Below are 22,112 nucleotides of genomic sequence, written 5' to 3'. Positions count from 1 at the left end.
CAATCATATTTAACTTCACCCAATGAATTTTTCCATTTAGGGAGACTTTTAATAGTCAATTTATCTTTAAAGGTCAAATATCTTAAAATCAAAATCCACTGCAAACCTGCTGTTCATTTTTACCTGTATACAAAGTAACAAAAATAAGAAGTGTCACAACAAAATACAGGAATATGTAAGCAGTTTTGATTGGTATGGGTCTTTTAATTAATGTAAGCATTAGTTCATATTAAAGTTCTAAAGTAAACCATTTGTGTATGGAATAGATATATTTGTAATGTGTTCAATGTTTTTGTTACTTGATCTTGAAGTTAGAAATACATCTGAAATAAACAGAAAGCACACGTGACCTCAAATATTGTAAATTCATAGCCAGTTGCTTTGACCTAATGGAAATTGTTTGTCTTTAGTATTTTTGCTGATGTTCATTTTATCCTGACATCAGAGTCAGGATAATTGATGACCTCAAGATTGGTGTGCCAATAGTGACATTACAGTCTTTTCAGGTTGATTGAGCAAGAGTCCTGTTACAATAATGATGACATTAGATTACAACAGTGATGACACCAATTGGAGATCATATTAAATTATGCCACTTTTTCTTTTTATACTTAATTACGTTTAATTGCAAATACCTTTTTTAAAGGAGAACTTCTGCTTTTACTGGAGTAATATTTTGTCTCTTGGTTTGTCTCTGTTTGTCTCTGCTGTGAGGATTGTTCTGAGGCACCTTCCTGAAGAATATAAATTAACATTCATTCTAGTTCAGTTGGCAATCAGTTGCACAAAATAGTTAATTTAAGCACAATATAGTTTAAGTTAAAGACATCTGTGATCAAATGCAAGAACTAAACATGTATCATAATTTACTCTAATATGAATATACCTTAAAGTGACTATAAATGTCATGTTATCATATTTGTATTTTTAGAGTTGAATTTGTTCATCAAATCACCACCAGACAAAGCCAGAGGTCACAGAGTTGGAACTTGGCATTAACAGACTGTAGCTGTCAGAGACCAGGTTAACCTAACCTTGGCAAGTCAACATCACTTTTCCAATGGGTACAAATGATAAAACACAAAGATCTTAACTGCACTTGTCTAGTTAATAATATATTTGGAGATCCTTGTGCTGTCAGCAGAAATTTTGCTTTAAAAGGCATGCTCGTTGCTGTAGACTTCACATTCTCAGCCATGAGACTGGCTGTATTTTCCCTGGCTCTAGCCCTTGTGGGTAAGTAATTTTTTTTATCATAAATCTAAAAAAAATCTTTTATATGTTGGTTTTCAGAGTATTACTAGAGTCTCTAGTAGATTCCAATATTATTATCCAATATTAATGTGCTTAAAGAATGTATTGCATGTATGTATTGCAAGTGCTTATTTGTTTGAATTGTGCTTCTTTTAAAAATACAATTTTTATACATTTCTCTTTTTTTTTTTTTTTTCTAACAGCCGGTCAGCATGTCAACTTTAGTAAGTAAAGCAGATTAGCTTTATGTACCTTATGTACCTTAAACACACTTTGCAAGCCAGAATATTTTCATTAACATCTTTTATCTCCCACCTCTTAATAGTCCCAGAGTTTGCTGCCAATAAGAACTATGTGTACAACTATGAGGCGCTTCTCTTGGGTGGCCTTCCAGTTGAGGGTCTGGCCAGGGCTGGTGTGAAAGTCAACAGCAAAGTGGTCATCAGTGCCATGGCTGAGAACACCTTTCTGATGAAGGTACCTCTGCATTCATTAGTGCATTTTTAGTGTAAAAACTAAAAAAATCAAACAGTATACACAGTATATAGTTCTATATGGTCAATGCAGTGGTTCTTCACTGATTTCAAATCAAACAACATTTCTAATTAGTATTTATGTTCTGACATTAATAATAGAATATATATATATATATTGATATAATATATATCAATATACATAATAATAATAAAAACATATATTCATTAGGTGTAATAAACTGATTTAGAGACATACAAACCTTTTTGTTTTGTAGCTCATGGATCCAGAGATTTTTGAGTACAGTGGTGCCTGGCCCGGTGATGCTTTTGTTCCAGCTACCAAGCTCACCGCTGCATTGGCTGCTCAGCTCCTAACGCCCATCAAGTTTGAGTATGCTAATGGTGTGGTAGGCAAGGTGTGGGCTCCTGCTGGAGTCTCTGCTACTGTTCTGAACGTCTTCCGTGGTATCCTCAACATCTTTCACATGAACCTCAAGAAGACACAGAATGTTTATGAGATGCAAGAGGTGAGAGAGTGGCCATACATACATTTTCATATTCACAAGTTTTATTACACATGGCGTTGACTCACGTATACCTGCTTTCCAAAGGCTGGAGCTCAGGGTGTGTGCAAGACCCATTATGTCATCAGTGAGCATGCTGAAGGACAACACATTGCTGTCACAAAGTCCAAGGATTTGACCAACTGCCAGGAGAGGATTGTTAAGAACATTGGCTTGGCATATGCTGAGAAATGCTTTGAATGTCAGCAGGTAAAGCTGAAATAGAAAACAACAGAAGATTTACCATTTACATGCTATGAAATGTAAATGGTATGTACGCTTTTAATGCTATGAATATATTAATATCCTGGACCATGAACACTGGTGAACCGTTGCAGAGAGAAAAGGTCCTGGCTGGAGCTGCCACCTACAACTACATCCTAAAGCCAGGCGCCACTGGAGCTTTGGTTGCTGAAGCCACCGTCCGGGAACTTCACCAGTTTGCACTAGCCCGCCACATGGAAGGAGCAGCACATATGGAAGCAAGGTATATCTAACACTCCTTTGTACGTTTTTGAGAGAGGCTTCACATTGGGGACATTGTTTTTACATGTTGTGTCCCTTCAATTCCAGACAAACCATCGCCTTTGCTGAATTTGCCGATGCTGCTGTAGCACCAGCCAAAGCTGATTATGTGGCTCGTGGGTCTCTGCAGTACGAATTTGCAACTGAAATCCTGCAAACGCCAATTCAGCTGCTCAAGATAAACAATGCAAAGGCTCAGGTACCATTATTATACCTGTTTAAACTGAGGAGACAACATTTACACGCAATAGATATTTCGTCATCTCACATACATCTCATGGATGTTACTTGTTACAGATTGTGGAGATTCTTCATCACCTGGCAGCAAACAACATGGTCATGGCTCATGAAGATGCCCCTCTGAAGTTTATACAGATGGTTCAGCTGTTGCGTTTTGCTGGTATGGATGAAATTGAAGCCATCTGGGCTCAGTTCAAAGGCAACCACGCACACAGGCAAGTCATTCCTCTCATTTCTCATGACTTTTGACATTGTTTTATTGAATGGTCAGCAATGAGATGCATAGTGATGAACTGTATAATATACCATTCCAGACAGTGGATTCTGAATGCTGCCCCGGCCATTGGAACACCAGTTGCTTTGAGGTTCATCAAGGAGAAGTTTGTGGCAGGCGAGGTGACTATTCCTGAAGCCACCCAGGCTCTTGTGGCCGCGGTGCATCTGGTGACAGCTGATGCAGAAGCCATCAAGCATGCTGCAGTAAGTATACACCCTGTATATAATTCCTGGTCATGTACCTCTGGCAGACATCAGATTAACTATGTTCCTTATGTCCTAATAAACAGGCATTAGCGTTCCACCCAAAGGTTCAGGAGCATGCGGTTCTGCGTGAAATTGTCATGCTTGGCTATGGTACCTTTGTTTACAAGTTCTGTGCTGCTCATCCCAACTGTGCTGCAGATCATATTAAGGTAATGTAATGTCCTTTATAAAAGAAATGCAATAACTAAAGGTCATCGTTGTATGTCTGACAACAATGCAAATATATTTTCTTTAGCCCATCCATGACCTTGTGGCTACAGCAGTCGCTAATGGTGACTTTAAAGACATCGGCTTGCTTCTCAAAGCTGTGGGCAATGCCGGCCACCCTGCCAGTCTTAAGCCGATCATGAAGCTTCTGCCTGTTTTTGGAGCAGCAGCTGCCAACCTCCCTATCAGACACCAGGTCAATGCAATCTTGGCCATGAGGAACATTGCTAAAAGGGAGCCTAAACTGGTAAGAAGGACTTCCCATTTCTCCAAATGTACAAAGATGTTAGTCGTTTCATTTTAAAATTCCTTTTCATCATTCCTCCTGTGATACAGGTGCAACCAGTGGCCCTGCAGCTTCTCATGGACAGGACTCTTCACCCAGAGATCCGTATGGTTTCTTGCATTGTGCTGTTTGAAACCAGGCCCACAATCGCATTGGTGGCCACCGTAGCCAACATGTTGAAGAGGGAGACCAGCATGCAGGTGGTGAGCTTTGTCTACTCCCACATGAAGTCCCTGACCAGGAGCACCGCCCCTGACTTTGCTCATGTGTAAGTGTCTCTGGCACTATCAGTGTCAACCACGGTCATCATGGAATGGAACTTAAATTACGCTTTTTCTTCCAATAGTGCTGCGGCCGCCAATATTGCCATGAAGATCCTGAACCCCAAACTGGACAGATTGGGCTACCGTTTCAGCAAAGCCATCCACGCCGACTTCTATCATTGTAAGAAAACCTGTTCTTCCTGATTTACTTCATAAGTAGAAATTCATGGGAAATTGTGGCAAGCTGTCATGGCTGCATATTTACGAAACTGGATTGTCTTTTTCTTTAAGATCCTCTTATGGCTGGTGCCGCTGCCAGTGCTTTCTTTGTCAATGATGCTGCAACTGTTATGCCAAGAGCTATTGTTGCCAAGGCCCGAACATACTTTGCTGGAGCTGCAGCTGATTTCTTGGAAGTGGGTGAAAGTTTGATCAGTTTTATTCTGTAATAGTTCATGTGGTCAGTCCTAAATGCATTCATTTGTCTTAGGTTGGTGTGAGAACTGAGGGTCTTCAGGAGGCTCTTCTGAAAACTCCCGGCATGACCGAAAACACTGACAGGTTAACCAAGATGAGGCGTGTTCTCAAGGCTGTAAGTTATGGGTCATACAAAATCTCCCTCTTTCAGATGAGTGGAATTTTGAAAATGTTTTACTTTTTTCACAGTTGACCCAGTGGAGGGCTCTGCCCACCAGCCAGCCCCTGGCATCAGTTTACATCAAATTGTTTGGACAGGAAATTGCCTTTGCCAAGATTGACAAGGACTTTATTGATCAGGCAATCGAGGTATGCAATTTTTTAATTCTAACCATTAAACCGTGTCATGTTCCTGGGCTTGTGTCACATGGCTCTGATGTGTCCTCTCTTGACAGTATGCCACTGGAGCTGCTGCTCATACCACGCTGAGGGACGCTATTCGGGCCCTGCATTCTGGAGTTGCCATCTATCATGCTATGCCAATGCTGACAGCTGAGGTGCGTCACATCTTCCCCACTGCTGTGGGAGTTCCCATGGAGCTGAGTCTGTACAAAGCAGCCGTGGCCACTGCCAACATGAATGGTAGGGTCTGCATCCATTAACAAACATGCATTGCTTTTGTGCCCGGGAGCAGATTGCCTGACTCTTTCCCTACTCTCTCTGAATTCACAGTACAAGCCGGTTTAGCACAAGGCGCTGCTGAAAACTTCCACCTGGGTAACCTGATACAGTCTGAAGTTAGGTTACAGGCCCAGATCACCCCAAGGTTCGTTTTATTATAAGAACATCTCTTGATATACATTATTCACCCCCTCCACCAAAGTAAACATCACTTTTTGCATTCATCTAGTGTTGCCATGCACACGTTTGCTGTTATGGGAGTGAACACCGCTTTTATTCAAGCTGCTGTGATGGCCAGAGCGAAGGTCCACACTGCGCTACCTATGAAGGTGGCTGCTAAATTTGACTTTGCCAAAATGAACTTCAAGGTGGAAGCAATGCCTTTTGCAGTAGCAGACCACATTGCAGCTATCCGGTAAGTACATCTAAAAAATGTAGAAAATCATGTTGTTTATAGTTCATCTTTTAAAATGTCTTTCTCTTTGCTCACCGACAGTGTTCAGACCTTTGCTGTTGCCAGAAATGCTGAGGACTTAGCAGGTGAAAGAATGACACCTTTGGTTCCTGCAGCGGCTGCTGCACAGCTTTCCGATCAGAGGTTCACCTCCAAAGTGGCTGAAATTGGTGGTCTGGTAAGAGCTCTCTTTTTTTTTACATTTAACTTTGGATTACATTATTGAAAAATGCAAAAATGTACATAAAACGTTTAATCTTATTTTTCCAGTCAGGTTCATCTGAAGTTGTTTACTCCGATGTGTCAGCCGAAGCCAAGCCGGCACTAAGGGCCGCTGTACCCGTCCGAAAGGCCATTTGCTTCCCTGCCGCAGTCTTTGGAATTAAGGCCTGCTGTCGGATCACTTCTACCAATGCTGCCTTTATTAGACAGGAACCCCTTATGAACCTGTTTGGCGATCATGCTGTGATTGTTGCTGTGGAAACAGGCAAGGATTAGTGACACCAACATTGTTCTGAAGTTCTTTTCTATTTTAGATGTTAACTGTTAATGCTTCTCTATTCGCAACAGAGGGCCAGGCTGTTGAAAGAGTTGAATTTGAGATGCAGATCGGCCCTGAAGCTGCAGGCAAGCTCGTGAAAGAAATCAAACTGAGTGAGGCGGCAACTCCTGAGCTGAGCCCTGTCCTCCTGAAACTGAAGAGGCTCTTGGAATCAGGAAGGAGGAACAGCTCTTCTTCCAGCTCCAGCAGCTCATCTAAGTCTTCCAGCTCTGTGTCTTCCAGCTCTGCCTCCTCTTCTTCGTCTTCCTCATCATCCCAGGCTGTGGATAAGAAGCTGAACGTGAAAGCCCAAGCTAGTAGGAAAAACAATCGACGCAGCAGCAGCAGCAGCAGTAGCAGCAGCAGTAGCAGCAGTAGCAGCAAGAGCAGCAAGAGCAGCGCCAGTGGCAGCAGCTCCAGCAGTGCATCAAACAGCTGGTCTACATCTTCCAGCTCTTCCAGTTCCTCCAGAGGGTCCAAGGTGGGACTGAGTACTTATTTAAATTTATTAAAAACCTGTTACAGCAGAAACTGTCATTAAACCTCCACTTTCCATTTTATTTTGTCCATGCAGCAAGAACTGTTCAGAACAAAGTTCACCAAGAACCACATGCATCTGGTAATGACTTTTTAACCATTTCTCGTAATAAAAAAAGATAGATGTTTATTGTTTCCTAAAATATTTAAATATATGTCCTACAGCACAAGACCAGTTTACGTGCAAGCCGAAGCAGTGCAAGAAGCTTTGAAGCCATCTACAGCAAGGTAACGGCTTTAAATTGCATGTGTCCCACATGTTTCATCTGTCGTCTATAGCACAACAAATACTTTATAGGTGTCAATTTGCCATAATTCAATCTTTTGTTGGGCAAGTAAGAGTGAAGATTATATTCTTGTATGAGAAGCCTGTTTATGCTTCTCTGTAATGACATAATGTTATACGTTTTATCAGGCTAAATACCTTGGGGAAAACCTAGATCCAGTTGCAGTCGTCATCCTCCGTGCTGTGAAAGCCGACAAAAAAATACACGGATACCAGGCCGCCGCCTATGTGGACCATGCAGCCGACAGGGCACAGATCATCATCAATGCCTTGGCAGAGGACAACAACTGGAAGATGTGTGCTGATGCTGTTCTTCTGAGCAAACACAAAATCATGGTAGGGTTGCATCCAGACCAAATATTAAACGACATGAAAACACAAAACATATTAAATACTACACATATTTAAAATAGGCCAAGCTTGCATGGGGTGTTGAATGCCAAGAGTATGCAGCAATCATCAAGGCTGAGAGCGGTGCCCTCGGCCCACATCCAGCTGCTCGTCTGAAGGTGCAGTGGGTGAAGATCCCAGGCATTTTTGCTCATTATGGAAAGAGGTATGTGTTCATAGGATTCATTTCCACCAAATTTGTCCAAATTGACATTTTAAACACCCCTGTGCTTGTTGATCTTAGAGTTGCAGATTACATCCCTGGTGCCGCCTTCATGGCTGGAATGAGAGTGCATCGTGCTGACAACGATGACAAAGCAATCCAAGTGTTGATGGCTGTACAGGCTCAGAGGGTCCTGAATATCATTGTGAAGACACCAAAGGTAAAAGTCAGCACAATGGCACATGTTAATGAGTTTTGGCATTGTTTGGTGTTCTTCATGAAATGCTCCTGTGCTATGTGCTATGCAGATGACGCTCTCAAATCTGATCGTGCACCTGCCCATCACCCTGGCAATCGGAGGTGAACAAGCTCTCCAAGCCATTCAAACAGAACGTGCAGCTGACAGCATAAGATTGCTTTACTCTGCCGCCACTGCTGGTTAGTGTTACGAATGTGAAATATCTCGCTTTCATGACTCTCAACCCTGACGCTGAACTAAATCTTGCTCATTAATTAATATTTGACCAGCCCAGTGCAGCATGGTCGGACGCACACTGACCACCTTCAACAACAGAAGGTACAACAATGAGCTGCCCTTCGCTTGCTACCAAGTTCTGGCTCAGGACTGCACGCCCGAGCTGAAGTTTATGGTTCTGATGAAGAAAGACGCAGCAACCGAAGAGAACCACATAAATGTTAAGATTGCCAACATGTACGTAATGTACATTTTCAAAGCTGAAATGTCTGTTTGGTTATATGTACCAGTTGTTCATAATTTACTGTTGTTTTTTTCTCCATCACTCCCAGTGACGTTGATATATTTCCAGCGGGCAGTGCTATGATGGTTAGGGTTAATGGAATGGACATTCCTTTCGCCAATTTGCCATATAAACATCCTGCAGGTGCCATCATCCCCCATCTTTAATGCTTCAGCCTATGCAAAAAGAATGAATTCATTTGTAAGGCTGTAAAATATCTTTACCTTCATGTGATTTTCTTGCAGAGAACATTGTCATAAGACCAGAAGGTGATGGTCTGGCCCTAGTTGCTCCTGGCCATGGCCTTGAGAAGGTTTATATTGCCAAGGACATGTGGAAGGTAATTTAAAAGAGAGATTTAAAAGAGAGTAATACGCGCTATTCATACACAGAAAAACTAAATATACATACATATATATTGTCTTCAGATTGAAGTTGCAGACTGGATGAGAGGACACACCTGTGGACTCTGTGGGAAGGCTGATGGAGAGATCAAGCAGGAGTTCTACACACCCAGCAGTTTTGTGACCAAGAATGCGGTCAGCTTTGCCCATTCCTGGGTGCTTCCTAGTCAAACCTGCCGTGATGCCAACCGTAAGAGAGCCACTGCTGTTTAACGACTGAACGAAACATGCCCATGCCTGCTGCGAATAATCAAGATCTCAACTGCTTTTGTTGCAGAATGTCTCATGACACACAAGACTGTGAAGCTGGAGAGGAACATGGATGGACAGGTGTCTACATGCTACTCCATTGAGCCTGTACTGCGCTGTCTGCCTGGCTGTTCTGCAGTGAGAACTGTCCCAGTGACCGTTGCATTCCACTGTCTGGCCAATGGTGAGTATTGATGACTTGACTTGAGGGGTGGGGTGGAGGGTATTTTATCTAAACTGACTTTGATCTTCTCTGTCTCAGACTCACATCGTTCCGGTTCTCGGGATTTGAGCATCATGTACGACAAGCGTGTGGACCTGCGTGACACTTCAGATGCCCATGTTGCCTGTCGTTGCTCTGAGCAATGTGCATAGATCATCAATATAATTCCTGTAAATTCTACTTTTGTCATGTATTTTGATCTATAATTAAAAGAATGTTTATAACCATTTCTTTTGTGTTTTGAAAGAAAAGAAAAATAATAAAATCACATTGTTGCATTATCTTTGCTGCTCTATGATGTCTTCATTTAAAGAAATATTCCACATTAAGATATATGACTTAATCGGCAATGTTTATATCAATTATTACCATATTAACCTGTCACATTTATGAGAACATCAAATATGTAAAATACAATTTATATAAATTTTATAAATAATTATTTATATTTAAATGAATCTTTCAAAAAAGTGAATTCGGATGGCAGTCATGGCAATATTTAAATCCAGAATTAATGTAGTTGTTGCACAAATCAAAAATAGTATACACCCAGTAATGGTTACTATCATATTCCTGGGATTCTAATATCAATATTAAGAAACATATTATTTTAATAGTTAATAATGCATGTATATTGACTTTACTGAGCTGTAAATTGTCATCCCTAAAACAATTATTATATTCATGCATTAAGCTAAATCAACAAACAGTACATTACTGACCATTGCCTCTGGAAAAGAAAACTGCTGCCCAAACTTTAGTGTTTTAATGTGTCTGTGTGGTACTTTTTTCATATGTGGTCCCTTTCTTAGTGTGTATAAAGTAACAAAATAGCATTATTTAAAGTCTTGCCACACTATTTCTACCACCCTAAGTTCCACTCCTGCCTAAAACAGGAATTTACCTAATTGTATCCTGCATTTCCTGATCTGGAGCATATAAGCACAACATATGTGGGAAATTCTTCAACTATGGTGCATTTTGGTAGCGTCGCAACTTCACAGGTCAAATCCTGTTGTGGAGTTTGCATGCTCTCGTAGCATTGGTTTTGGGTCTCCTCTGCTTTCTCTTCTCCGAATTTCTCCCACTGTCCAAAAACATTAGCAAGTTGTTTCGTGACTTGGCCATGGGTGTGAGTGTGTGTGTGGAAATGTGAATAGTGAATTTGGATTTAATAAGGTATTCTGCTCAGCATTTAAAATAATGCTCTTTCATGCTGTGATCATCACATTCAACCTCAATCAACCTCAGTTGCAGGCCACTACAGCATGCTGATTAGATCGCAAGGATCGTGGAACCAGCTTGGGTTCATAACCCTGGAGAACATTCAGACGAGGGTCATTTATTGCTCGTGCATACACACACTCACAGAGCACCGCTGCACCCACTGCAGACCCAGCATTATTGCACTCCACCCCCACCACCCCCAAATTACTGTCTTGTCATATTTGCACTGTCAATGCACAGTAAAAATGTTGCATCAACTTTGTTCCAGAGAAACATTCTGCATTTCTGCATACTTCTAAAGGCTCTGAATCAACCAAATGTGTCTCTGGCAGGACGTTTCCCAACTCATGCCTGATAGTGGAGGTCGGTGGAGTCTTTAGCTGCCTCATGAAAGGTGGTGCACTTAATGTGGATTACAACGAGCAGCTATTCCACTTAAATCGGAGGCCACCTCTAAAAATAAAACTCGCCCGAAAGGAGAGGGTTAAAAGCCGACTGTAAACAAAATGTATTTTCTCAGCCAATCGCATTTTCAGGCTGCGCGGCCCGTTTCTGACACGCACGCAGTCCAATCGAGCTCCATCGTGGGCCGGTTTTTACTTTTGCACGAGGAAGCTGCGGCAATTGATAATGCAAAGCTAAGTTCCCTGGCCAATGAGCATACTTGAAGGGCGGGTCTGTGTGGATCGGTGACCAATCGTCTCATGGCATGGGCGGTACTAAACCTTCGTCGGCATGTTGACAGCACGACGGCTTCCGTGGCCAATGGCGAAGCCAAAGGGGCGCGGCCAAAAAAGCCCAGCCGTCCACTCAACGCCGTTCGAGGGCACGAGCTTCACCAGCGAGCCCCGCCCCCCTGGCCGGTCTGCAGACTCGCAGAGGTACAGTTGTGGTGTTTCCTAAAAATGCACTCAGATGCGGCAAGTAAGTACCACGGCGACGCGTTCCGTGTTGCGCGGCGCCCGCGAACCTCGTTCGGCCACGGCCGGCCGGACGGCCGTCGGCGGCGGCGGGGAGGGGGCGCGGGTGGGTCGGGAGAGACTGGGTGCTACGCTGCTAGCCGTCGTCTCCAGGAACCGGCGGCGAGGATGTGCGCGGCGTCCCCGCTGCACGCCAGACGCCGGGACACGAAGACGCCTTTGTTGTGAAGCTCGCCGCCCGACGTGTAGCGCCGCACCTGCGGCCGCCGAAGCCGCCGCCGCCGCCGCGTAATCTTGGCTGAGAACTTAATTCCTCGGAACGAGGCGCACGCATCCCGGGAGCAAGTTGTCGCGCACCTTTTGTCTCGTCCGGGTAAAGAAAACTGTCCGGTTTTCAAGGAAACTGCGGAAAATTACCGAGGGTGGTGGTGGGTGGGGGGGAGTCGCTGAAAATTGTGACGCAGTTTCGGTAAAATGTTTTTGTTTTTTTCCCCCCCCGCACCATTCGCATTCCCGAGGTGTCGGCGGCCGAGCGTTCTCGACGCGTCGCGTTTACGCCACCGACCGCGTCCATCAGCGGCCCGGGATAGCGTCAGGGAGGGGCTTGTCATTATTATTGTCATTATTTTTTTTATTGTTGTTGTTATTTGAAAGAACGGAACTCTGGGTACTGTGACCGGCGACCGGGGCCTTGGCGGCGAGTGTCCGGAGGCCCGCATCCGGACTACAATCCCCGAGTCTCCCCCGGCGCTCCGCGTACTTTGTAAAGTCGTCGCAAGTTATGCGGGCTGCTCTGCTTTTCCTGCCCGCGGCCTTAACTCTGTAATGCCGGTGTGGGAACAGCGAGGGACCGACAGGCTGGTTCGAGTCGCAGTTATGTCACCATGACCATGTTAAACCAATTGAATGCAAATTTAATGTATCGTTATCATGAAAGATGTGATAAAATTCCACTGAATTGATCCGAACGAGCCAGACACAGAACCAGACCAGGGCTGATGTGGCAATAACTTGAAATATTATCCATAATAAATTAGGCGACTGAAATATACCTAGGGCGATGATTTAGCAATTGCTAAGATAGGTGTCGAATCAGAACTTATTTCTGTCAGATTACAAATTACAGTCGCCATATGTATTTAATTAATGCTTTGTCTAAAGAAATTTTCTAGCTGTACTGTAAATGCTGGAGCCACGTCTCTCTGTATACCTGTACAGCCGGACATTTAAATTTCACTGCTAATGTCACTTCAAGTACATCGGTCTTAGGACTTTAGTGAGATGGTATCGAAGAAAAACTATGCAAATGAGAGCGATGCAAATCATTTTGCTTTTATGGGATTTTTTTTTTTATTGTATATGGTCACTTTAATTTCATTTAAGGGCATATTACAGGGATTTTTTTAGAATTCAACCTGTTTAAAGAAATCAATGGTCAATGAAGTTGTATAACTGCAAACTTGACTATTCAATAACTGAACTGATGCAAATTGGTTGCTTGTGTCCGATTTGACACATTGACCAATCCTGCTTTAAGATTATATGTTAAATGGGTGAGTGGTCGCAGAAAGAAATCGTGAAGTGCATACATGTAGAAAAAAATTTGTATAGATGTGTTTACTGATTCATAAGTGCATTCATTTTTTTACCTACGTACACTGCTCAAATAAATAAAGCGAACACAAAATAAGACATCCAAGGTCTGTATGAATGAGTAATTCTTTGTTCTTTACATAGTTGAATGTACAGACAACATAATCACAAATTATTGATGGAAACCAAATGGAGGTCTGGATTTGGAGTCCCACTCAAAATTAAAGTGGAAAGACATACTACAGGCTGATCCAACTTTGATGTAATGTCCTTAAAATGAGTCAGAATGAGGCTTAATAGTGTGTGTGGTCTCCACGAGCCTCTATGACCTGTGCATGCTCCTGATGTCCTGATGGTCTTCTGAGAGATCTCCTCCCAGATGTGGACAAAGAATCCGCCAAATCACGGACAGTCTGTCGTGCAACGTGGAGTTGGTGGATGGAGCGAGACATGATGTCCCAGATGTGCTCGATTGGATTCAGGTCTGGGGAATGGGCGGGCCAGTTCATAGTGTCAATGCCACTGTCTTGCTGACACACTCCAGTCACATGAGGTCAAGCATTGTCTTGCATTAGGAGGAACCCAGGGCCAACCACACCAGCATATGGTCTCACAAGGGGTCTGAGGATCTAATCTCAGTACCTAATGGCAGTCAGGCTACCTCTGGTGAGCACGTGGAGGGCTGTGTGGCCCCCTAAAGAAATTCCACCTCATACCATTACTGACCCTCTGCCAAACAGGTCATGTTGCAGGCAGCAGAACGTTCTCCATGGCATCTTCAGACTCTGTCACGTCAGTCACATGTGCTCAGTGTGAACCTCCTTTCATCCTTGAAGAGAACAGGGCACCAGTGGCGAATTTGCCAATCTTGGTTTTCTCTGGCAAATGACAAACATGCTGCACGGTGTTGGGCTGTAAGCGCAACCCCCACCTGTGGACATCAGGCCCTCGTACCACCCTCATGGAGTCTGTTTCTGTTTGAGCAGACACATGCACATTTGTTCCTGTTCCTCCTTGTACAAAGACAGAGGTAGCGGTCCTGCTGCTGGGTTGTTGCCATTCTACAGCCTCCTCCATGTCTCCAGATGTAGTGGCCTGTCTTTGATAGTGTCTCCATGCACTGGACACTGCACTGACGGACACCGCAAACCTTTTTGCCACAGCTCGCATTTATGTACCATCCTGGATGAGCTGCACTACCTTGTGTGGGTTGTAGACTCTGTATCATGCTACCATTAGAGTGAAAGCTCCACCAGAATTCAAAAGTGACCAGAACATCAGCTGGAAAGCATAGGAACTGAGAAGTGGTCTGTGGTCATGACCTGCAGAGCCGCGCCTTTTATTGAGGATGTCTTGCTAATTGTCTATAATTTCCACCTGTTCTCTGTTCCATTTGCACAACAGCATGTGACATTTGTCAGTGTTGCTTCCTCAGTGGACAGTTTGGTTTCACAGAAGTGTGATTTGACTTCGAGTTACATTGTGTTGTTAAAGTGTTCCTTTTATTTGTTTTTGAGGTTAAGATGAGGTAACCAATATGTCTTCTCTTCTGTTCCAGATTTTCAGCTGAACTCTCACTTATCTACACTGGCTAGTATTCACAAGATCTACCATACTCTACACAGGCTGGTAAAAATCCAATTCCATCTTATCAGTATTTTTCACTTGTCAAATGGAAAATGGCTGAGCTGATTTGAATACTAAATGTAGGCTCTGAGAATTTGATCAATTAGAGTTACAGACCTAAATGACCTTTTACACCGTAGCACATCTTACTTACCTTGAGTAGACCGTTCAGTAGCTGCAACAAGCAGTTCATTACTAGAGTCATTACCTAAACATTTTTGTCACATGGGAGAATTAGGGCCATTCAAGGATTCCCTCTGAATGATTTGTGATTAAGATCTGTTTTTGCATTATTAATAATTGTTCATGTCAGCATTGAAGGTTAGAACATGTAGTGCAGTATCCACTAACATCAAATACAAGATGTAGCTGCTGCTTTTCTCTTCTCTGTATTTTAGAGACATGGATAAGAATGGTCGAAATAATGATTGTATCTATGACTGAAGTTCTCAGGAGCCTTGTGAATCTTTTCCATCATTGACAATCTCAAACACCCTACTTAACTCATTCTTGCCGATTTCAACCCACTGCTGTGAATATATCACACTTGCAAGCACCATTCAAAGTCTGATTTCTTCCCTTTCTCCTCCGTTTACCTCTTGTGTACAGGGGTGTGAGAGAATGTCACTACTGAAACATGTAGCTTTCAAAACATTCTGATTACCAAACTAGTGAATCTGACATTTGTGAAGACTTTTAGTGTATACAATAGAGCCATGAAAATATTGCTCAGCGTTTAATACATGAAATCACCACTTTAAAGTCGAATTGTTTGAGCAATAACCTCTCACCTATGATCTGTGATTTTTTTGTCATCGAAGTGATTTTATTATGGTTCTGCCACTTAACTGTGATCATTATTTTCCAATAGCCTTGCAAACAAATAGCTGATATTTATTTTGCTCTGAACATGTTCTTACATTATTAATTTAATTATTAATCACAATCATAGCATCTCATTTTTTATATGCTGTCATAGACCACATTTCTTCAATTTAGTTCATATATTTTTTGCAAAGTAAGAAGCCATAAGCTGCTTAGGCCAGCACATGTATGTAAGACCCACATGTAGCTGACTGACCCTGCTGCTAAAGAAAAAAAGTATTATTAGTAAAAAGTATTATCTGTCACCCTTCAGAACCTGACTGAGGACGTTGGGCCGGACTCTCCCACTACAGGTATAGAGTCAACATTAAGGTGCCACTGTGGCCCGGTCTGGATTTTCCAGTTGCGTTGCACCAGCCATTGGGCATTCATCTCTGTGTAACCCAGTCTGTGCCATGCTATTCCTACAAAATTTAAAGAGCATATTTTACTGCGCTCATGTATCCTCAGTTGCTAAATTCTTAAATCTCTCTTTCTTCTGTGTGCCTCGTTTTTGGTCTCCACCAGCCTGCTGCTCTAGACCCATGCCCCCCAGGAAAAAAAGGAGACCCACCACAGGAGATGACTTGTCTGCCAAGAAAAGTAGACAGGACAGGTATCTACAACATTTATTTGCCACTGGTCTGAACAGAGCATAGCCTCTGAGTGAAGTGCAAATGGATCCATTTCACAGAAACTATGCCACATCCAGGTAGGATTTTGAAATCACTATTCCTGACCCCTGAGTGGGTGTCTGTGCATTAAAAACAGACAAAACTGTAGTAAAATACTGTTTATAGGCAATGCAAATTGCTGTGTATTCTGTTGAGTTGTGGTGTTCAAACTTGTACTAGGACACATTCAACTCAGGTCTGAATCTCATCCTTAGAGTCTCAGCTCCAGTGACAAGTGGAATGCAGGATTATTGTGGATTGTAATTAAAAAAATATTGTTTTAGGCACCAGAGGTCGCTATTATACTGCATGTTTTTTCTACCCTCGGCTGACTTTCCTACAGAAGGACGTTGTCTGTGTTCATAACAGCATGGCACCGATCTCATTAAATTAAGTGATTGGCTCAGGAATCTTCTGAATTTGGTTGAAAATGTGGACCTATGCCAGCCCTTCATGTTCTAATGAGATCTGTTTGTTTGACAACAAGTTTTTACAGAAAACACGAAGCTTCACGGATCCAAGAGGAGGAGGCCTTCTCCAGCAAGAGGTGCTTGGAGTGGTTCTATGAGTATGCAGGTGAGAATGTAGTTGAAAGATCTTGCCAGATTTACTTGCAGTCAAGTAAATACCACATAAAGGGCAGAAAATACATTTGTGAAACCACCTTTAAAGGTCCCCTGTCCTGAAAATGTAACTTTGTGAGATTATTCAACATTAATACGAGTTCCCCTAGCCTGTTTGTGGTCCTGCAGTGGCTAGAAATTGTGATAGGTGTAAAGAGTGCTCTGATCATTCTGCTTCAGCTCAGATGGTCGGATCTGGAAAGGTTACCTCCCCTGCTCATTTCTATAGGCCACTCTCTTCATCATCCCGCCTCTCTCCTCCTATTAGCATTTAAAGCCACAGACACCAGAACGGTGCATTCTGGGGAAATCTCATTGTGTGATTGGATGAAGTGGTTGTAATTCTGCACCATGGCTGAATTTCAGAAAGAGACATTAGATCCAATATTAGGGGACTGCTAAGACCTATATAAAAGCAAAAAAACAATAATAATAGGGGACCTTTAAGCGAAATCTGCTTTGATTGCTTAGCCAAAATATGTCACTTTTTGTGAACAACTCTTTTATGATAACAAATCCTTTGTAGGCTGTGATGATGTTGTCGGACCAGACGGGATGGAGAAATTTTGTGAAGATATTGGAGTGGAACCAGAGAATGTAAATATTTTTTAAATATGTTAAAATAAATAAATATATATATATATACACACACACACACACACACACACACACACACACACACACACACACACACACACACACACACACACACACACACACACACACACACACACATTATGATCACTTTTGCCAGGTATACTAAACAAATCAATCACAAGGTTAATCAATAGTTTACTAGTTATCACTAGTAAATTGTGAGGCATTTTTCCATGAATCCAACAAATCAACAAAATGACCACTTGCTAACAAATAAATCCCACCTACTGCCAGATGCCAGGATAATGTAAGATAATCAATGTTGTTCGCTTAACTTGGACGTAGTGTTATGGTTGGTCAATGTATTGAGTATTACAAGTGTGTGAGTGTTTACTATAAATCGCTGTGTTTGACCTGTGTGTCATCTGAACAGGTTGTAATGCTGGTACTGGCGTGGAAGCTAGATGCTCAGAGTATGGGCTACTTCACCCTGCAGGAGTGGTTGAAAGGCATGGGCTCTCTACAGTAAGTTGTGTTTGTCATTTAATATTATACAAACAATCAAAATTTGTGTTTTGGGGGTGTAATAAGTCTCAATTAGCACATACATTTTCTCACCAAACTGAGCGCTGCCGTGCTCATAGCTTACATTGTTTTTCTATCCATTGAACGCAAACACATAACCCCCAACACTAAGCATAACTGTGTAATTTTTAAAAAAGCTTATAAAGTGCACAAGGTACTAAAACAGGGGGCTAGGAGAAGTTCACATGTTTTTTTCCCTATATTCCAATTCTGATCATGTCACTCTGGATGAGAGACTGACTGGCCATTGAATTAAATGATTTGGTCTAATTTTGGATATCAGTATACCCCCTAAAGCATACATACATTCTGAACAAGATTTCTCTCTCTATCCATTCATCTCAGGTGCGACTCAACAGAGAAGCTCAGGAACTCTCTTGACTACTTGAGGTCTGTCCTAAATGATGCCACCAACTTTAAGCTTATTTACCGATACGCCTTTGATTTTGCTCGGGTGAGTTTAAATGTGGCAACAGGCCATACCTATAGCTTTTCTTTTCATTTTTTGGGGATTGCCTTTTAACACCTTGCTGTTTTGTAATGGAGAGTGAAGTCTTTGTTTACAACCTTTACATTTTGTCATAAGTGACAGTACTGGTTTTAGAGAGAAATGACTTTCTGTAGTTTGGCCTAGAGGGCTGTTTTGATGTTGTGAGTGACACTAGAACATGTGTAAACTTTGGATGTCTGTTTTTCACTTTCGCTGCATGAAAATGATAATAACTATTACAATTCAATTTGTAATAAAACAGGAAAGTGCACAGACCTTAATTTGGCCACATTTTTCAAAAGGAGTGATCAAGATTTTCAAACCACAGGTCTGTCTTGAAGCTGAATAATTTTTTATTTACATTCTATTTCAGGAGAAGGACCAGAGAAGTTTAGACCTAAATACAGCCAAATGCATGCTGGGACTTCTTCTAGGAAAGACATGGCCTTTGTTTCCAGTATTTAACCAGTTTCTAGAGGTATCTTTTTACATGTGACTTCTGCATTTGAATTCATTAATTGGTACTATTTTCAAAGTGTTAATAAATATATGTTTCTCTCTTGTGTAGCAATCCAAGTACAAAGTTATAAATAAAGACCAATGGTGCAATGTTTTGGAGTTTAGCAGGACCATTAATCTGGATCTCAGTAACTATGATGAAGATGGAGCATGTGAGTAAATATCTGTTGTTGCTGAAATATTCCTTTAAATGCCATAAAAAGTTGGTCTCTTCCAAAATCATGATAGCCCTAAGTAGATAATGTTATGTAAAAATATTTAGTTTATTTCCATGACTACAATCGGTAACAACATCAGCAATATTTCCAAGAATAATTGTAAAGTGTAAAGTGAAGTGATTGTCACACGTGATACACAGCAGCACAGCACACGGTGCACACAGTGAAATTTGTCCTCTGCATTTAACATATCACCCTGAGTGAGCAGTGGGCAGCCATGACAGGCGCCCGGGGAGCAGTGTGTGGGGACGGTGCTTTGCTCAGTGGCACCTCAGTGGCACCTTGGCAGATTGGGATTCGAACCAGCAACCTTCTGATTGCAGGGCCACTTCCTTAACCGCTAGGCCACCACTGCCCCACAGTGCCTAGCTCTTAACAAATCACACACAAGGGGTGCAGGATGTTAAACAAACATGGCCTGATGTGATGGAAGCTATGCATGCATTCACTTTGCATAACTTTGTACTACTCCGGGTCATCCCAGGACACTGGTGGCAGGGCGGGCCACCAGCCCACCACAGTATTATACAGTAATACTGTAATAATACAGTATTAAACTATTCTGTGCCGTTTTTTTCCAGGGCCAGTGTTGTTAGATGAGTTTGTGGAATGGTACAAAGACAGAGAGATGTCATAGCAACAACTGGAGCCAATAACAAAGCGAACAACAACGATACCAATGACAGTGATGACAATGATGGCTCCAAAATCAAAACATCAACAAGCAACCAGAACCACAGTGAGCAGATGCGGGAAGATGGCATGTGCCCCGTTCTCCACTTGTTCACATGCTGCCCCGCTCAGGGTTAGCGGCCACTGGTTACCCTGGAGCGGTCATCTGAACCTCAGATCTCCTACTAAAATTCCCTTCCCACAGTGCACTGTGGGTGAGCACACAGCCGGCCTCTGGTGGCGCCCTGTCACTGTGACTTGTCATATTGCTGTGAGAGTACTATAGATGTGAACAAAATAGCCTGGAGCAGCCTAAAACAGATTTGCACACCTCCACTCATTGAGGGCCTGTGAGTGTCAGTCGCAAGCGTGGTTGTGTTGTCATGGCAGCCCTGCAACATAATTACTTTAATTAGTCAATTGAGTTGTGAGGGGCTAACAGATAGTTGCGTTTTGGCCCTTTTAGAGTGGAGATGTTTAAAGCTGCACTTCCACAAATGGAAAGAATCCAAATATACTCTCTCTGCACTAGGCAGTCTTCACATCAATTCACTTTGACCAGGCACACAGTCTTTAAAAACTAAATAAATATATATATACTAGGTGTATTTGTGCTTTGGACGTTTTATTCTATATCTAAATGATAGTTTTATTAAATATTCCAGAATACAGCACAGTGTTGTTTATACTGTTAAGCATAGTAACTGTGTTGGGGACTGTGTTTGAACAAGCTATCATGGTCAAAATGAACCTCGTTCCCATAAACTTAACTAACCAATGTTCAAAAAGTGCTTTTTTTCATCTTACTGACAGAAGGTACAACACTGATGATAAAAAGTGGAATATGCCCACTATAAAAGCTACCTATCAAGGGATCTCTGAGATCATTGAACACAGGGAGAAGAAAGAATAATGCAGTTTAATCTGACTGGGCCTGGTTTCAGTCGTACCTGTTACCAGTGGTTATAAGCCCTCATGTTGCCACTCAGCTTCCCTGCAATAATACCCATGATGACTGAACCAGGCATGTGCAAGAGCTTGGTTTTAAGGATTTCTTTGATGGTGGCCAGATGACTAGAATCTCAAGGTAATGTAACACTGTTCTTCACCTCGAATGGATTTGTCCTCCTGTGTTGAAATTCCAACTTCCAGGTGATTGACATGAAGATATACAAGCTTCTTATAATATGGCTGCTGTTACTGGGCACTTTAGCATACATTTCCCAGCATGCATAGTCGTTCATCACAGGCTTAATGGATCAGCAGGTGTCCACTGTAAAGAGTTGATACTTGAGACCTGTTTGTCCCTTAGCCTTGACTGTTGCCTAGCAAATACCTAATGTTCTTGTAATATTTGTTGTAAACATTCTGTTTTGTCTCTGGACATGCCGCATAGCTAACGTGTCATCAGAGTGGAAAATGTGCTTGCATGCTATGTCAGAGCTGTCCGTGAGTGTATGAAATTGATATTTTTTTTTTGTACAGATATTTGTATAAGTGAACGTCTGTGCTTAATATGGTTACACGCGGACATGCTTTCTTAACACATTTTGAGAACCATGATTGTGTTACGGTATATTTAGAGCTGAAATACACATGTAACCTCATCTGCTGAGGAGTGTTGCCCCCTGCATTGCTCAGCTAAGTGCTGGACTACCTGCGTTGTTAGTTGTACATGTTGCAACAGGCAGTGATTAATATTATGGACTTTCAGCTGACCAATAAGAAGAAAAAAAAGTCTGTATTGGACTTAAAAGTGCATGTTAGCTTAAAAAAAGCAGCTTCAATTCAGCATAATAGCATACATGGTGATTCACAGTAATGTGAGCATGGAGTTGTTACACTCATCAGGACGTGTGCACAAATACGAAGGCAGTATCCAACTTTTTTGTGGCATTGGTAATGCAGGGGGTTGGACATCTCATCTGACTGTAAATATGTATGGATGTGTTGCTGTATGTGTTTGATTTCACTGTAACCTATTTACATTCAGTATATAAAGTGGTTTATTAACAAATTCATTTTCTCGACTTCTTGATTTTGC

The 22,112-nt window shown here is 42.2% G+C and overlaps 2 protein-coding genes across 4 annotated transcripts; both read left to right on the top strand.

Moving 5' to 3' along the window:
- The first annotated feature begins 1,196 nt into the window (after positions 1-1,196).
- Positions 1,197-9,741, top strand: LOC114801913 (vitellogenin-like). Its single transcript, XM_029000421.1, has 35 exons — positions 1,197-1,236; positions 1,458-1,478; positions 1,580-1,731; positions 2,006-2,257; positions 2,342-2,503; positions 2,632-2,780; positions 2,867-3,017; positions 3,116-3,277; positions 3,377-3,538; positions 3,625-3,750; positions 3,837-4,055; positions 4,145-4,362; positions 4,441-4,538; positions 4,649-4,773; positions 4,848-4,949; positions 5,024-5,143; positions 5,230-5,416; positions 5,507-5,600; positions 5,685-5,870; positions 5,952-6,087; positions 6,180-6,380; positions 6,446-6,711; positions 6,790-6,931; positions 7,025-7,069; positions 7,153-7,215; positions 7,403-7,609; positions 7,687-7,829; positions 7,908-8,046; positions 8,135-8,264; positions 8,355-8,538; positions 8,634-8,728; positions 8,830-8,924; positions 9,013-9,178; positions 9,266-9,421; positions 9,500-9,741. Exons 1-35 carry the CDS (start codon positions 1,197-1,199, stop codon positions 9,610-9,612), a joined length of 5,007 nt encoding a protein of 1,668 aa, XP_028856254.1. The 3' UTR covers positions 9,613-9,741.
- Positions 9,742-11,518: 1,777 nt separating this feature from the next.
- Positions 11,519-22,087, top strand: dcun1d4 (DCN1, defective in cullin neddylation 1, domain containing 4 (S. cerevisiae)). Of its 3 annotated transcripts, none has more exons than XM_029001650.1 (11): positions 11,519-11,611; positions 14,759-14,829; positions 15,965-16,004; positions 16,219-16,306; positions 16,852-16,940; positions 17,514-17,584; positions 18,018-18,109; positions 18,515-18,623; positions 19,033-19,137; positions 19,228-19,330; positions 19,978-22,087. In XM_029001650.1, the coding sequence occupies exons 1-11, from the start codon at positions 11,593-11,595 to the stop codon at positions 20,031-20,033; spliced, it is 843 nt and encodes a 280-aa protein (XP_028857483.1). In that variant the 5' UTR covers positions 11,519-11,592; the 3' UTR covers positions 20,034-22,087. The 3 variants fall into 3 exon arrangements, with proteins under 3 accessions (XP_028857483.1, XP_028857485.1, XP_028857484.1); XM_029001652.1 differs by having other exon boundaries at positions 11,534-11,568; XM_029001651.1 differs by lacking the exons at positions 11,519-11,611; positions 14,759-14,829; positions 15,965-16,004 and having other exon boundaries at positions 16,269-16,402.
- The last annotated feature ends 25 nt before the right edge of the window (positions 22,088-22,112 follow it).

Source organism: Denticeps clupeoides, chromosome 13 (genome assembly GCF_900700375.1).
Source record: "Denticeps clupeoides chromosome 13, fDenClu1.1, whole genome shotgun sequence".
NCBI classification, from domain to species: Eukaryota; Metazoa; Chordata; class Actinopteri; order Clupeiformes; family Denticipitidae; genus Denticeps; species Denticeps clupeoides.
The sequence above is the reverse complement of the archived record's forward strand: the minus strand, read 5'-3'. Positions and strand labels throughout refer to the sequence as shown.

Excerpts from the sequence above, each read along its gene's own strand:
- dcun1d4 (XM_029001650.1), top strand. Across the intron at positions 14,830-15,964 it reads ACCATACTCTACACAGGCTG|AACCTGACTGAGGACGTTGG; the intron begins GTAAAAATCCAA and ends GTCACCCTTCAG. Across the intron at positions 16,307-16,851 it reads AAGAAAAGTAGACAGGACAG|TTTTTACAGAAAACACGAAG; the intron begins GTATCTACAACA and ends TTTGACAACAAG.
- LOC114801913 (XM_029000421.1), top strand. The coding sequence starts at position 1,197 with ATGAGACTGGCTGTATTTTCCCTGGCTCTAGCCCTTGTGG. Across the intron at positions 3,278-3,376 it reads GCAACCACGCACACAGGCAA|TGGATTCTGAATGCTGCCCC; the intron begins GTCATTCCTCTC and ends CATTCCAGACAG. Across the intron at positions 4,539-4,648 it reads CCACGCCGACTTCTATCATT|ATCCTCTTATGGCTGGTGCC; the intron begins GTAAGAAAACCT and ends TTTTTCTTTAAG.